The following is a 13,543-nucleotide window of genomic DNA, read 5'->3' on the forward strand; positions in this document are numbered from 1 at the left end:
CTTTCTCAAGGAAGCCTTTCTTGGGTCCTGTCTTGGGCACTATCGTGGGTCTTAGCAGCAAAGGCTGGCACAGGATTCCAGTGCACATGCTTTTGACACCTATACGGGGGTGAAGGAAACGGGTAGGAAGGGGCAGGAGCTGAGCTATGATGTGCTCTCAGGTGGCCCAGCCCTGGCCTGATTCTCAGGGGTATAAGGGTAATAGAGAGGCTCTGCTGACCTGTCCCAATTTGAGCCGAGAGGGCTGGACTTTCATACCCCCATCTCATCAGTCAATTGCTGGCCGTTCTGGGTGGGAGCAGTGGTATAACCTTGCGGTGTCTCTGGACAATAATGCCCCCTTGGTCAGCCAAGGACAAGACTCCGGTGGCCTTGGGTATAAGCCTTTAGCTGCAGCACTCACAGCAGCAAAGGGACGGGCAGGCCAGCCTGTAAAGGGGACCAGGTGAACACCCCGATCTAAGTCAGTGCCTCTGTGTTTGCTGTTATAGAACTTGTCCTTCCTAATTTATCACACTGTAGTCAAATAATTATTTTGTGGATGTCCAGTTAATATATAACCCCCTTCACCACCAGATAGTGAACACTGAGGGTTGAGGGCTGTGTCTTTCTATTCACCACGTGTCCCTTGGATCTAACGTTGGTGCACATAGTGGGAACTCAAGGAGTATTGGTTAAAAACACAAGTTTTTCCCTCAAACATTCCTGGGGAAATCTAATTTTGTCTAAAAATGTCTGTATCAGATGCTGAGAAATGAGAAGCAGGGGAGGTGAGAGATGGGAGACCAAGTAGGAAGGATGAATATACAATGCAGAATCCATCACACCAAGATTTTCTCCCATTCCCAGGACTTCCCTGGTAGTCCAGTGGTTAAGAATCCACCTTCCAGTGCGGGGGACGCGGGTTCGATCCCTGGTCCAGGAATATCCCACATGCCATGGAGCAACTAAGCCCCGCCACCACAACTACTGAGCCCATGCGCCACAACTACTAAGCCCATGCGCCACAACTACTGAGCCCGCATGCTGCAACTACTGAAGTTTACGCGCCTAGAGCCCGTGCTCCGCAACAAGAGAAGCCACCGCAGTGAGAAGCCCGTGTGCACCGCAACAAAGAGTAGCCCCCCCCTTGCTGCAACTAAAGAAAGCCCAGTCGGTGCACAGCAGTGAAGACCCAACGCAGCCAAAATATAAATTAAAAAAAAAAAGTTTTACAAATGAGTAAAAAAATAATTCAGTGTCAGGGAAATAGGTAGAGGTATAAAATGAGATAAGATTTGCATTAGTCAATGATTGTTGAAGCTGCATAAGGGCGTCATTATATATGTTTGACATTTTCCATAACACAAAAGTTTTTTTAAAAAAAAGATTCTTTTAAAAGAGGGGAAATAGAGACAGTGAACATCAGTTTTTCGAGGAGATATTGAGCAGTGGATTGAGAAGAAAGTGGAGTCAAGGGAGTGTTTGTTTTTTCTTTTCTTTTAACTTTTTATTTTGAAATAAATTCAGACTAACCCCAAAGTCACAAGAATAATAGAAAGAACTCCAGAATCCTGTTCAAGGGAGTCTTTTTTCCTTTTGTATAAGATGAGAGATGTATACAATGACTACAGCATGTGTCTATGGAAAAATCCAGTAGAGGGGGGAAAACTGACGATGCAGGGAAAAGGGGCAAATTGCTGGAGTAACAGCACTGAACAGGTAAGATGGGATGGGACCTAGTGCACGAGTGGAAGACCAGGCTTCGGCAGTTGCAAGGCCATTTCACCCATAAGGAACAGAAAGGCAGGGAGGATCTCTGGATTCAATGCAGGTGGGTGGTAGATGTGGCGGGAGAGGCGTAAGGAAAATCTCTTTTAGTTGCTTCTCTTCTCCCAGTGAAAAAGAAAATAAGGTGAGAGTGAGTTGACGGTCAGGTGTTGGAGGTTTGAGGATGGGGAGAACACATGAAGTGGCCCTCTAGGATCTCGCTAGGATCTTGTAGTCCACCCACCAGCAGAAGCTGCACCATGTGGTTACTTGTTAGAAATGCAGAATCTCAGGGTCCTTCTATGTCCTCAGAATGATGGACTCTGAATTTGTATTTTAAAAAAGCTCCCCCAGGTGATGTGGATTAAGCTAGGGGGAAATTGAAAGCTAGGGGGAATAGCATTGTTGAGCAGCTTTAGGGACACAATAAAGGTTAACGTCATTAGACTGAAACCAGTCAGTATTTTTCCTTTACCCACTGCATGGTGCAGGTGCAGAGAAGGTTGAGTCCTGGCTTAATCAAGGCTGAGGTTTTACCAGGTGAGCATGGCCAAGGAGCAGGGGGTGAAGGTGTAGGCAGCAGGCTATTTTACAGTGCAAGACTGTGGAGTAAATGGCGCCACTTTAGGCGTCTATACTCTGTAACTTCTTGAAATCTTTACTGCATTCAAAACTACTCATTTTGGATAATACACAAAGACATTGTTAGAGGACTGCAGTGAATAAAAACAGGGACAAGTTAACAATACGTTCAAAGGAATTGTTCACCATAAAGCTGACAAACTGCCCTGCCTCAAATGATGGTATGATTTTACTTCCTTCACAGAAGAATAAATATCATTTACTTGGTTGTATACCATCACCTTTTACATCTCTATTATAACTGTAAGCACTTTTAATGTGGGAATGTTTCCTTGTGATGGAAGGATAAAAGTGGGAGACCTGCATTGCAAAAATCTCAAATTAGAACTTTATTGACTGTGTCATTTTTCTCTCAAGTCTTTTCCTTGAAATTGAGAGCAAGTCAAGCAACAGTATACAACTCAAATTGACGTAGACAATAGAGAGCAGTCCCTTGCAGTGCCTTGAACATACTACCATAGGTGTTCATTAGATATTTGAAGAATGAATGACCAAATGAACTGTAATGATGTGAAATTTGAAATCAATAAGAACTTTAAAAAATTGCTACATGTTCTTTTCGTTTTAAATTGTAGTAAGCCTTTAAATTTATCTCCACTCGCTTCTTCAAATTCTCTTGAGAATTTAAGCCCAAACACCATCTCTAGGCTACTAAAGACACTGAGAAAATAAAGAGCACTTCATTTGAAAAGATACTGAAACAAAACCCTTGCTAAGGTAGGTTATATTCTTTGCTCTTCTGACCTTTCTATACTTATCTCTTTCTTCATTTAATTCCTTGACTTTTTTCTCATACTCTTTGAATTGTTTCTTTTCCTTTTCAGACCACAAAGCATCAGGTTTTGACATGAAAGCAGGTTGAGGAATCACCTGAAGATATAAAGGAAAGCATATATTCTAGGTTAAACATAAATATAGCAATATAGTCAAATTCAGAGTTATTGTTACAGTTTAAAAAAAAGAGTCCTTTAAAAGGGTATAGTTCTTCACATTGGCAAGGCAATGACCTAACACTTTGACCAAAGGATATGAAAAAATGTTACAATGGTTTTTCTGTCACTTAAGCGAGGGTAAGCATTTTGGGATGTACCCTGACTCTTAGGTGACAAGTTCAAAAGTGTGAGTTGATATCTGCATAGCTAGAACTATGCCTGAGCTCCAGGGATACCTATGTCAGGTATCAAACGGAATGTTTCTTGGTGTATCTGGAAAATTAGAGGTGCAGTATTATCCCTACTTTCTGTAGAGACCCAAACAACTGTGGTTGTTTTTTTGTTGTTGTTCATTTGTTTGCTTTTCATCAGATTGGAAGGCAAGCCTGGTGTTTCAAACTTCTTCTTCTTTGCCTGATGTGGTAAGTGTATAAGGTACTGGGGGGTGGTATATTTGTCGCTGTAGAATTTCTACAACTCAGGTTCACGTGGGAAAAAATGGTCACATTTCAGTAGCTCTTTCCATCCCATTCCACCTTCCACAAGGATGACCAGGAATCTCACCATTCTCAAAATGTCTTCCTTCTTGACTTCCAGAACTCCTCCCATCATGTCCATGAGGGCTCGGCGTCTTGTGGTGGGGCCCTTGGGAAAAAGCCAAGGTCAGAGAGGGTCACTGAGACAGAGGTCTGACACTCCAGTGGCACTGGGGACAGCCCCCCTGTCCCCAATGTTAGAATGACTGCATTTAGGATTGGGGAGGGTGGGCAGTGGCATGCATGGAGGGGAGAAGAGGAGGCCACTGAGATTCCAGTGACCTCTGACCACAACAAATGCCTTGATGTGTTTCTATGGTGGAGTACAAGGCTATTCAACCAAATTAGGAACAAATATCCCTAAAAGGAAAAGGGTCTTAGGTACCATTTAAAAAAACCGTATACCTGTGACAGAAGCAATCGCTCCATTTCACGGGTCACAAGCAATTCTGTTTTGGCTTTTTGCTGTGGATTAATATGTCTCTGAGCTGTAATCTGAAAGAGAAAATGTGGTCTCCTGCTGTTATTCTTACAAAATTCAAGCCATACTTTCTTTCCACACACCGGGAGGAGGTTAGAAGGGATTAAGGAGATAGAGGGACTATCCAGATTTTGCAACCAATTTCCTATCTTGGAATGAAGATGAGGTCCAAAATGAGAGAGTGAGAAAAATAGATGGTTACTGTTAACAGGGACTGTATGAGTGTTTGTTATTACTTCTAAGCAACACTATTATCTTTTGCCTCAAAGTAATCAAGATGGTTTCATGTGACCAAGGGTGTTCTCTTTGAGTTACTTTTTATAAATGAAGTATGATTATATTTGAATTGTCTTCTTTAAGCATTTATTTGTAACTGCATTTGTGCCAAACACCTTTTAAGAAGGCTGTCCAGTGAGCCCCTTTCTCTGGGACCCATACTACTCTAATGGCTAGATAATTACTGGAGCTCCATCAGCCTCATTCCCATTATATGACCCAGCCTCCATGGGTACAGGTGCTGGACCCAAGTTGGACCAAGAAGCCCCTTCCCAGGCGAATCCAGAACTAGGACTAAGAGATTATAGTTTGGACAAATTGCTCTCTTGAGCATAGGTGATATAACATAGAAACTGCTAGAGGCAGCTGAAATGCAGAGAGAAGTGAGTCAAGAGATGAAGAAAGAGCACTTCTGGACTCTCCACAAGGTTCCAGTGTGTGGTTCCTGCTTCTTTCTAGGCTTGGTGTCCAAATCTTCTCTGGACTCTACAGCATTCATAGAAAAAATCCCCATTATTGCTGGGGCTGTGTTAACTGTTTTTGTTACTTGTAACCAAGAATGCTACCTTATACAGTTGCTTCTGGTAGCAAAAACAAGAAGAATAAATAAGAGCCTGGAAGACGTCATGAGAAAGAAGGGAAGAGATGATGTACGGATAATCGTACCTCAGTACTTTCCACAATAAGGGTTCTCTCTGGCTTCTCACAGTCCTCAAATTCTGGTTGCCAGACTGATTCTTCCAACTCCAGATCCAAAACGATTTCTTGAATTCTTACATTTTTTTCCTTCACACGTGCAATTTCAATCTCTTTTTGTTTATATGCCGCATCAAACTCATTATTGAAAGCAGTTTTTACCTTGTAAATAATATCCTAAAATATCAATATGTTATTATAAACACACCATGTATTATACCTTTCCTGGCAACATGGTCCCACAGCTTTACTTTCCCTCCAAAATCACTTTACAAATTATAAGTAAAGTAATCTTTCTAAAATACTGTTTATATTAAGTCACGTCTTGGTTCAGTAATCTATAGTGGCATCCCACCATGGGTAAGGTTAAGCAACAGCATAACTGTTATACTACAACGTACTTCCAGAAACGCCCGATGTAACTCAGTGTGCAGGTATATTGATAAGTGGGTAATGGCTACTTGGAGGCTCTTTGGGCTATTCTCTCTACTTTTGTGTATGTTCTTAAAAAAATCCATCATAAAAATATTTAAAAAGAAATATTCAGTATTAAAGTTGGGAAATATCTTTTCTTTGGAACCAGGTTTGGGGAGAGGAGGTGAGGAAAAGATGGCCTCTAGAGGTCTGGAGAATCTTCCAGAGAAGCACAACTACACACAATATTCTTCCTCTGTATGGACAGGTCATTTTCAGGTAGAAAGGGAACCCAAGCTGCCCAGTTGGATCAGCCAGTTACTAAGGTGGATGTGGGTCCAGCTGGATTGCCCCTAGCTCTGCTGGTGAGTAGAATGATGGGTCAAACTAAAAGTAGACCTGACTTTACCGTCAGACTTCAGTCTATATATCTATCCTACTGAAGATGAAACCATTAAAGCAGGGTAGAAAATGATCTTAACGGCTCGCACCAGAATTTCTCTCAGGCTGAAATTACTTTCGTGTAGGAAAACACCTTAATAAAGCAGCAGGAAGGTGAGACACTGAGGGCATAGGTCAGCAGAAGCTAAGCAACAAAAGGGATAACTCAACAGTTCTCAGTATAAATGCACAGGAATTTTAGGTATTGGAGGAGACAAAGAAGAGAAAAAGATAGGAAGGGAGAGCAGAGTAACACAGCAAGAGGCTAAAACTCAAATTTCAGACATGGCTGAAGGATCTTCAGGAATAGGAATGGCCAAACATTAAATTTCAAACCGTCTGCATTGGTGCAATCTCAGTTACTGAGTTTTCGAAAACCTTCAGTAGGCGTGGCATGTACAGGTGTGTTCTGAAACTGACTTGTTTGGTGGAAAGCAAGGAGTAGGAGCTTAGAGCCTGAAGGACACCATGCCTTATCCCTGAGCCCCAGCACTTATAGAAATCTTAGAGAGGAAATTGTATTTTCCTAGATTAAGGAGATAGATAAGCATTCACATCTTGATCTTACAGGGAGGTCCTAATTGACATCTGGGTTACCTAGAAGGTGGCATTCAAGGATTTCTTTTATCTTTGAGTTTCCCGAAGATCTAAGTAGAAAAATGGTTTGCGGTGTTAGTCAGTGGAGGGTGCTCTTTAGAAAACCTGGTATCACAGAACCCACACCAAATGGATGAAAACAACTCTTGTCCACGAGCTCTGTTTAAAGAACATGGATGCTAGCCATGTGGATATTTCTCTGTGTACTTTAAAGACATCATTTGATTGGCATTGGATTTCAATTTGAGCCTTTGCAAGACACCTCATGGAAAGTTTTAGAGATTTTCAAGGGTAAAGAAAAAATTCACCCACTTTCAGTAATATAATTTGGTTGATTTTCTCCTCTCTGGAATGAAGTTCCAGTTGGCTTGACAACAAAGAGGTAGGTACCCTAAAATCAGTACTCAGACTACCAAGCAGGTAATTGGGCAAGTTGGTATCTTTTGCTGTCCCATCTTCTTCCTCTTCTTCATCCTCCTCTTCATGATGCTTTTTAACCAAGGTAATTGCAGACTGAACCTCTACAATTTCCTTCTGTAGCTAAATATAGAAAAAGATGAAATGAAAGTTATGCAATAAGAAGAATTCTCTAAAGGGCAATTTTGGGACAACTTAATTATTTCAACAATCATTTTAAGATGTTAATTGTCTTGCCAACAACTGAATTTAAAGTGATGTCCTGAACCTGCTGAAGAGAAAGCCTCAGAAATTGATAGACTGTAGATAAATCATAAGAGTAAAAATTCTTCTTGATAGTGTGTAATATTCATATTTTTCTGTCGGGACGACAGCTTCTCATAAATATTTTGAGTCTTTCTTGGTACTTAAGCATTAAAAAATATACTTTCTCTTCACATTTTACAAAGGAACTTATTCACATAGGACTGGTATGTGTATGTAAAAAGAATTAAGCATGACTTCATTTTAGTTTTAGAAAAAGAATGGATGCAAAGTTCTGGCCAAAATGAAACTACACCAATTGGGCAGTGTTTTAAAGTTGTTTGACAGAGATTACTGGAAAAAAAAAAAAAAGCTAGGATTGCTTTAGGAAAACCATAAATCCCACCAAAACAGATTCTACTTCATCCTTGGCCAACTATCTTAAAACACAATCCCCAGTGATAAGAGGTGGTAAAAAGAGTATGTGTGGATGAAGAACTTCTGACCAGGACAAGAACAAAATCCCAAATCTCAATTTTAAAAGTATATCATCATATTTGAGGGATAGCCAATGTTGTTAGGATATAGGCTCCTTACGTGGATATAGGCTCCTATATTCATTAGAATATATTCCTACACATAAACAAGGAATATAAATATAAACACAAACAATATCTAAACGTATTTTAAGTAGTATTCCAACTCAAATCTGTATGAAGGAAATCCTGAAAGAAAACACGTCACTTATATAAACACATATATGTTTAAAATTGTACTTTAAGACACTCTGCTTCGATCTTTTTTTGCTGCACGACTCTCTTCAATTCTTTAAGCTCCTCATCTGTGCGTTCTTTCATTGGGAAGTTCTCAACCACACGTGGAATGTGAAAGCACTTGGGAAAAAAAGAGCAAAATGAAATAAATCCATTTTTAGAACAATTGTGTGTATCTGGGGCAGAGTGGGGCATGTTTTCTCTCAACAAAATTAATCCATAGGTTATCATGCATGAGTGAAATGGCCCATGGAAGCTTTCTTTAAAATAAAACAATGTAGAGATTATCACACTAAGTGAAGTAAGTCAGAAGGAGAAAGACAAATACCATATGATACCCCTTATATGTGGAATCTAAAATATGGCACAAATGAACTTATCTATTTTGTAGACAGAGAACAGACTTGTGGTTGCCAAGAGGAAGGAGGGAGGGAGAGGGATGGACTGGGAGTTTGGGGTTGGTAGATGCAAACTATTACATTTAGAATAAATGTAGATAAACAACAAGGTCCTAATGTAGAGCACAGGGAACATTACTCAATATCCTGTGATAAACCATGATGGAAAAGAATATGAAAAAAGAATGTCTATATGTGTATAACTGAGTCACCTTGCTGTACAGCAGAGATTGTCACAACACTGTAAATCAACTCTACTTCGATTTAAAAAAAAGAAATAAAATAAAACAATGTATGCCTTCAGTACTGGTGTAAACTTTGTATAAAAAATACTGTGCTTTTGTGAAAGATTTATTTCTAGAGCAGTGCTTCTCAACCAGAAGTGATTTTGCTGGCCACTGTCTCCATCCTCTCCAGCCCCTCAGGGACATTTGGCAATGTCTGGAGACATTTTTGATTGTCACTGATTGGGGTGGCGGAGTCTGCTGGGGCCTGGTAGATAGAGGGCAGGGATGTTGCAAAATCCTCCAATCCTTAGGTCAGCCCCTACAACAAAGAATTATCCAGCCCCAAGTGTGCCGTTCTCGAGAAACCCTGTTTTAGAGCAATACTCAATCACATAAACGGAGGGTGATCAATACTTCATTATCTAAACAGGGGGCATATTTGAAAGTGAAAAAGGTGCTGTTAATAGTTACTCTAGGACCACAGGCATAAACTGGGACTCTTGGTCACCCTACACAAAGAGGGAAACTGTGTTGGGAGGAATCTCAATAAAAAGGCACAAAAAACAGTCCTTTAGAAAATGTGAAGGCAGGGGCGTCCCTGGTGGCGCAGTGGTTAAGAACGCACCTGCCAATGCAGGGGACAAGGGTTTGAGCCCTGGTCCAGGAAGATCCCACATGTCGCGCAGCAACTAAGCCTGTGCGCCACAACTACTGAGCCTGCGCTCTAGAGCTTGCGAGCCACAACTACTGAGCCCTCGTGCCACAACTACTGAAGCCCGTGCGCCTACAGCCCATGCTCTACAACAAGAGAAGCCACCGCAATGAGAAGCCCACACACTGCAACAAAGAGTAGACCCCGCTCACCGCAACTAGAGAAAGCCCACACACAGGAGCGAAGACCTAACACAGCCAAAAATAAAAAAATAAATTAAAAAAAAAATATCATAAAAATCTCACTGTGAATATTTTAAAAAATAAAAAAGGAAAAGAAAATGTGAAGGCAGGTACAGGTAGAAATGTGAATAATACGCAGAGCAACTAAGCCCATGCGCCACAACTACTGAGCCTGTGCTCTAGAGCCGGTGAGCCACACTACTGAGCCCACGTGCCACAACTACTGAAGCCCGTGTGCCTAGAGCCCGTGCTCCACAACAAGATAAGCCACTGCAATGAGAAGCCATGCACCGCAACGAAGAGTAGCCCCCACTCACTGCAACTAAAGAAAGCCCACGCACAGCAATGAAGACCCAACACAGCCAAAAATAAATAAATAAATAAAATAAATTTATATGTAAGAAAGAAATGTGAATAATATTATGTCTAGTTTTCAATCTGTGTGGAATGTGAGTGAAGTGGCTTTTTGGAATAGACAGATATTGAGACCCGGATGCAGGTGGTGTCGTAGAGGAAAGAGGGAAAGAGGTGCTGAAACAAAGCTTAAGAGATGCTGGCTTAGAAGCACATGGGGACTGAGCAGAGACAAAAGAACGAGACAAGGGAAAATGACACATTGAGGTGGAGTCAGTACAAGAAGGAGCAAGGTGTGCTTCGAATGCTTTCCTATATATGGATTTTCTTAAACTTTTTCTTTTTAAAATTTTCTGCCATGAGACTTTCCATGAAAATTTTCATTGGCAAAGGTGTTGTACCTGAAGTTCTATCTGTTACCTTAAGAGCTCGGCCTTTCACAGCCATCGAATTCCAGCATTCTCCTTTGATAAGTTCAGCCAAATATCTCTTGGCTAGGTTTTGCATCTCAGCATCCTTTCTTATCTTAAGGAACACAAATGAAGGGAAAAGTAAGAATGAAAATGTGGCCTCAATTGTAAAAACCAGATGCACTTGGAGGGGGATACTTCCCTGTCTTTGATTTAGTCTGGAGGCTTAGGATTCCATTCCTTGAGGACTAGGGTGTCAACACAAACACCACCAAGGCAGGCAGGTCCTACACAGGAGCCAAGGCAGGTGTGTGGGCAGTTGCACAGCCATGGTAGCTGGATAGCTAACACACACACCATCACAGATCTGCCTGGTTGGCGCAAGGTGCTAAAGCAAACCCACTGTGCCAAGTCTTCCTGTTTTATTAGAAAAGTTTGAAATATGTAAATGTTGGCTTAATCCTTGTCAATGCATATTTGAAGTGGCATTTTGTGACCTCTGTCTTGGGGTTTTATTGCACTATATTCTTCTATTGTTTATGTCCACTGTGAAATGAATGTTCCACTATTCTTGGGGATCGTATGATGTACCTTTTGCCATTTAGAAACATATGCTACCTCAATTAGTTTTACCTCCTTAAGTGATTAAGTATTCTTATTTTAATAAAGTTTGCCAAAAGAGCTGGCATGAAAGTGACACCCAACAATCCTTAGTCCTTAGGGTCCTCTTCAGAAACTTTTTTTAAAAAATTTTTTACTGAAGTATAGTTGATTTACAATGTTGTACAGAACCTCTTTTTTTTGGCATTTCACTTTGTTGGCAGATCGTTAGCAAACTAGCTGAAAATAATATCTCCCAGATTAGAAAATGTCTTATTTATTTATTCATTCATTCATTCATTCATTTACTCATTTATTCATGTTTATCTTACTCATTGTCTGAACAAATACCTTGTTTAATTTGCGTTTTATTTATTTTTGATTTTACCCATTGAGTTAATGGCTAATACAGTTTTCAATTTTTTTTTTTTTTTTCAGAGATCAAAAATGTTCTTTGTTTAGAAATAAAGAAGGTATCTGATGGGCTCTGGACATGATGGTAGACCGGACATGGCTGAGGAAAGAATCTCTGAGCTAGAGAATGTAACAATAGAATCTTCAAAAACATAGAATTCCTTTATTCCTTTTTAATTTCCATGGAATCTGTAGTGATGTCCCTCTTTTCTTCCTAACATTAGTAATTGTATCTATCTCTTTTTTCTTAGCTTAGCTATAGGCTTATTCATTTTATCAATCTTTTCAAAGAATCGGCTTTTGATTTCATTGATTTTTTAAATTTAATTTATTTTTTTATACAGCAGGTTCTCATTAGCTATCCATTTTATACATATTAGTGTATACATGTCAGTCCCAATCTCCCAATTCATCACACCACCACCACCACCACCCCGCCTCTTTCCCCCCTCGGCGTCCATACATTTGTTCTCTACATCTGTGCCTCTATTTCTGCCCTGCAAACCAGTTCATCTGTACCATTTTTCTAGGTTCCACATATATGCATTAATATATGATATTTGTTTTTCTCTTTCTGACTTACTTCACTCTGTATGACAGTCTCTAGATCCATCCCAATTTCGTTCCTTTTTATGGCTGAGTAATATTCCATTGTATATATGTACCACATCTTCTTTATCCATTCGTCTGTCGATGGGCATTTAGGTTGCTTCCATGTCCTGGCTATTGTAAATAGTGCTGCAATGAACATTGGGGTGCATGTGTCTTTTTGAATTATGGTTTTCTCTGGGTATATGCCCAGTAGTGGGATTGCTGGGTCATATGGTAATGCTATTTTTAGTTTTTTAAGGAACCTCCATGCTGTTCTCCATAGTGGCTGTATCAATTTACATTCCCACCAACAGTGCAAGAGGGTTCCGTTTCCTCCACACCCTCTCCAGCATTTGTTGTTTGTAGATGTTCTGATGACGCCCATTCTAACTGGTGTGAGGTGATACCTCATTGTAGTTTTGATTTGCATTTCCTTCATAATTAGTGATGTTGAGCAGCTTCTCACGTGCTTCTTGGCCATCTGTATGTCTTCTTTGGAGAAGTGTCTATTTAGGTCTTCTGCCCATTTTTGCTTTGGGTTGTTTGTTTTTTCAATATTGAGCTGCATGAGCTGTTTACATATTTTGGAGATTAGTCCTTTGTCTGTTGATTCGTTGGCAAATATTTTCTCCCGTTCTGAGGGTTGTCTTTTCATCTTCTTTGTAGTTTCCTTTGCTGCGCAAAAGCTTTTAAGTTTCATTAGGTCCCATTTGTTTATTTTTGTTTTTATTTCCATTACTGTAGGAGGTGGATCAAAAAAGATCTTGGTGTGATTTATGTCAAAGAGTGTCCTTCCTATGTTTTCCTCTAAGAGTTTTACAGTGTCCGGTCTTACATTTAGGTCTCTAATACATTTTGAGGGTATTTTTGTGTATGGTGTTAGGGAGTGTTCTAATTTCATTCTTTTACATGTAGCTGTCCAGTTTTCCCAGCACCACTTATTGAAGAGACTGTCTTTTCTCCATTGTATATCCTTGCCTCCTTTGTCACAGGTTAGTTGACCATAGGTGCGTGGGTTTATCTCTGGGCTTTCTATCCTGTTCCATTGATCTGTATTTCTGTTTTTGTGCCAGTACCATATTGTCTTGATTACTGTAGCTTTGTAGTATTAAATTATTTTTTCTTAAACAGCTGTTTTGGCATATTAGTTGTCAGAACCTGTCTGATTCCCAGGCTCCTCCATTCCTCCCCTTGCTACTCTTGAGGCTATTTATCAATCCCTCCAGAATAATGCTAATACTGTGTCTAGGTGGTCATTACTGGGCTTTGGTCTTTGCCCTATTGTTGAGATCCTGGCCAGGGTGGGCTAGTAGCCTGGTCCCTTTAGGACTGGGATCCTTAGCTCTTCCCAGGGGTTAGTGTTCTGCTCCCAGGTGGATTTATGGTGCCATCTGCTAGCACTGTTCTGTCCTGGACTGTCTGGTTCTACTATCACGCCCAATCTAGGGCTGATATCTC

At 40.4% G+C, this 13,543-nt stretch overlaps 1 protein-coding gene across 1 annotated transcript in view; it reads right to left on the reverse strand.

Annotated features, from left to right (window-relative positions):
* CFAP43 (cilia and flagella associated protein 43) overlaps nucleotides 1–13,543 on the reverse strand; it is a 102,693-nt gene that overhangs the window by 23,337 nt on the left and 65,813 nt on the right. The window contains exons 21-27 of the mRNA XM_022568835.3: nucleotides 10,491–10,595; nucleotides 8,201–8,317; nucleotides 7,077–7,304; nucleotides 5,283–5,489; nucleotides 4,265–4,354; nucleotides 3,888–3,968; nucleotides 3,136–3,261 (exon numbers count right to left, since the gene is read on the reverse strand). Of these exons, the coding sequence (XP_022424543.2) occupies nucleotides 3,136–3,261; nucleotides 3,888–3,968; nucleotides 4,265–4,354; nucleotides 5,283–5,489; nucleotides 7,077–7,304; nucleotides 8,201–8,317; nucleotides 10,491–10,595 (954 nt within the window). The remainder of the gene's footprint in view (nucleotides 1–3,135; nucleotides 3,262–3,887; nucleotides 3,969–4,264; nucleotides 4,355–5,282; nucleotides 5,490–7,076; nucleotides 7,305–8,200; nucleotides 8,318–10,490; nucleotides 10,596–13,543) is intronic.

The sequence above is a fragment of the Delphinapterus leucas genome, chromosome 16 (assembly GCF_059928025.1).
Source record: "Delphinapterus leucas isolate spDelLeu-1000000601 "Yukka" chromosome 16, BTC_Dleu_Yukka2, whole genome shotgun sequence".
Lineage (NCBI taxonomy): Eukaryota > Metazoa > Chordata > Mammalia > Artiodactyla > Monodontidae > Delphinapterus > Delphinapterus leucas.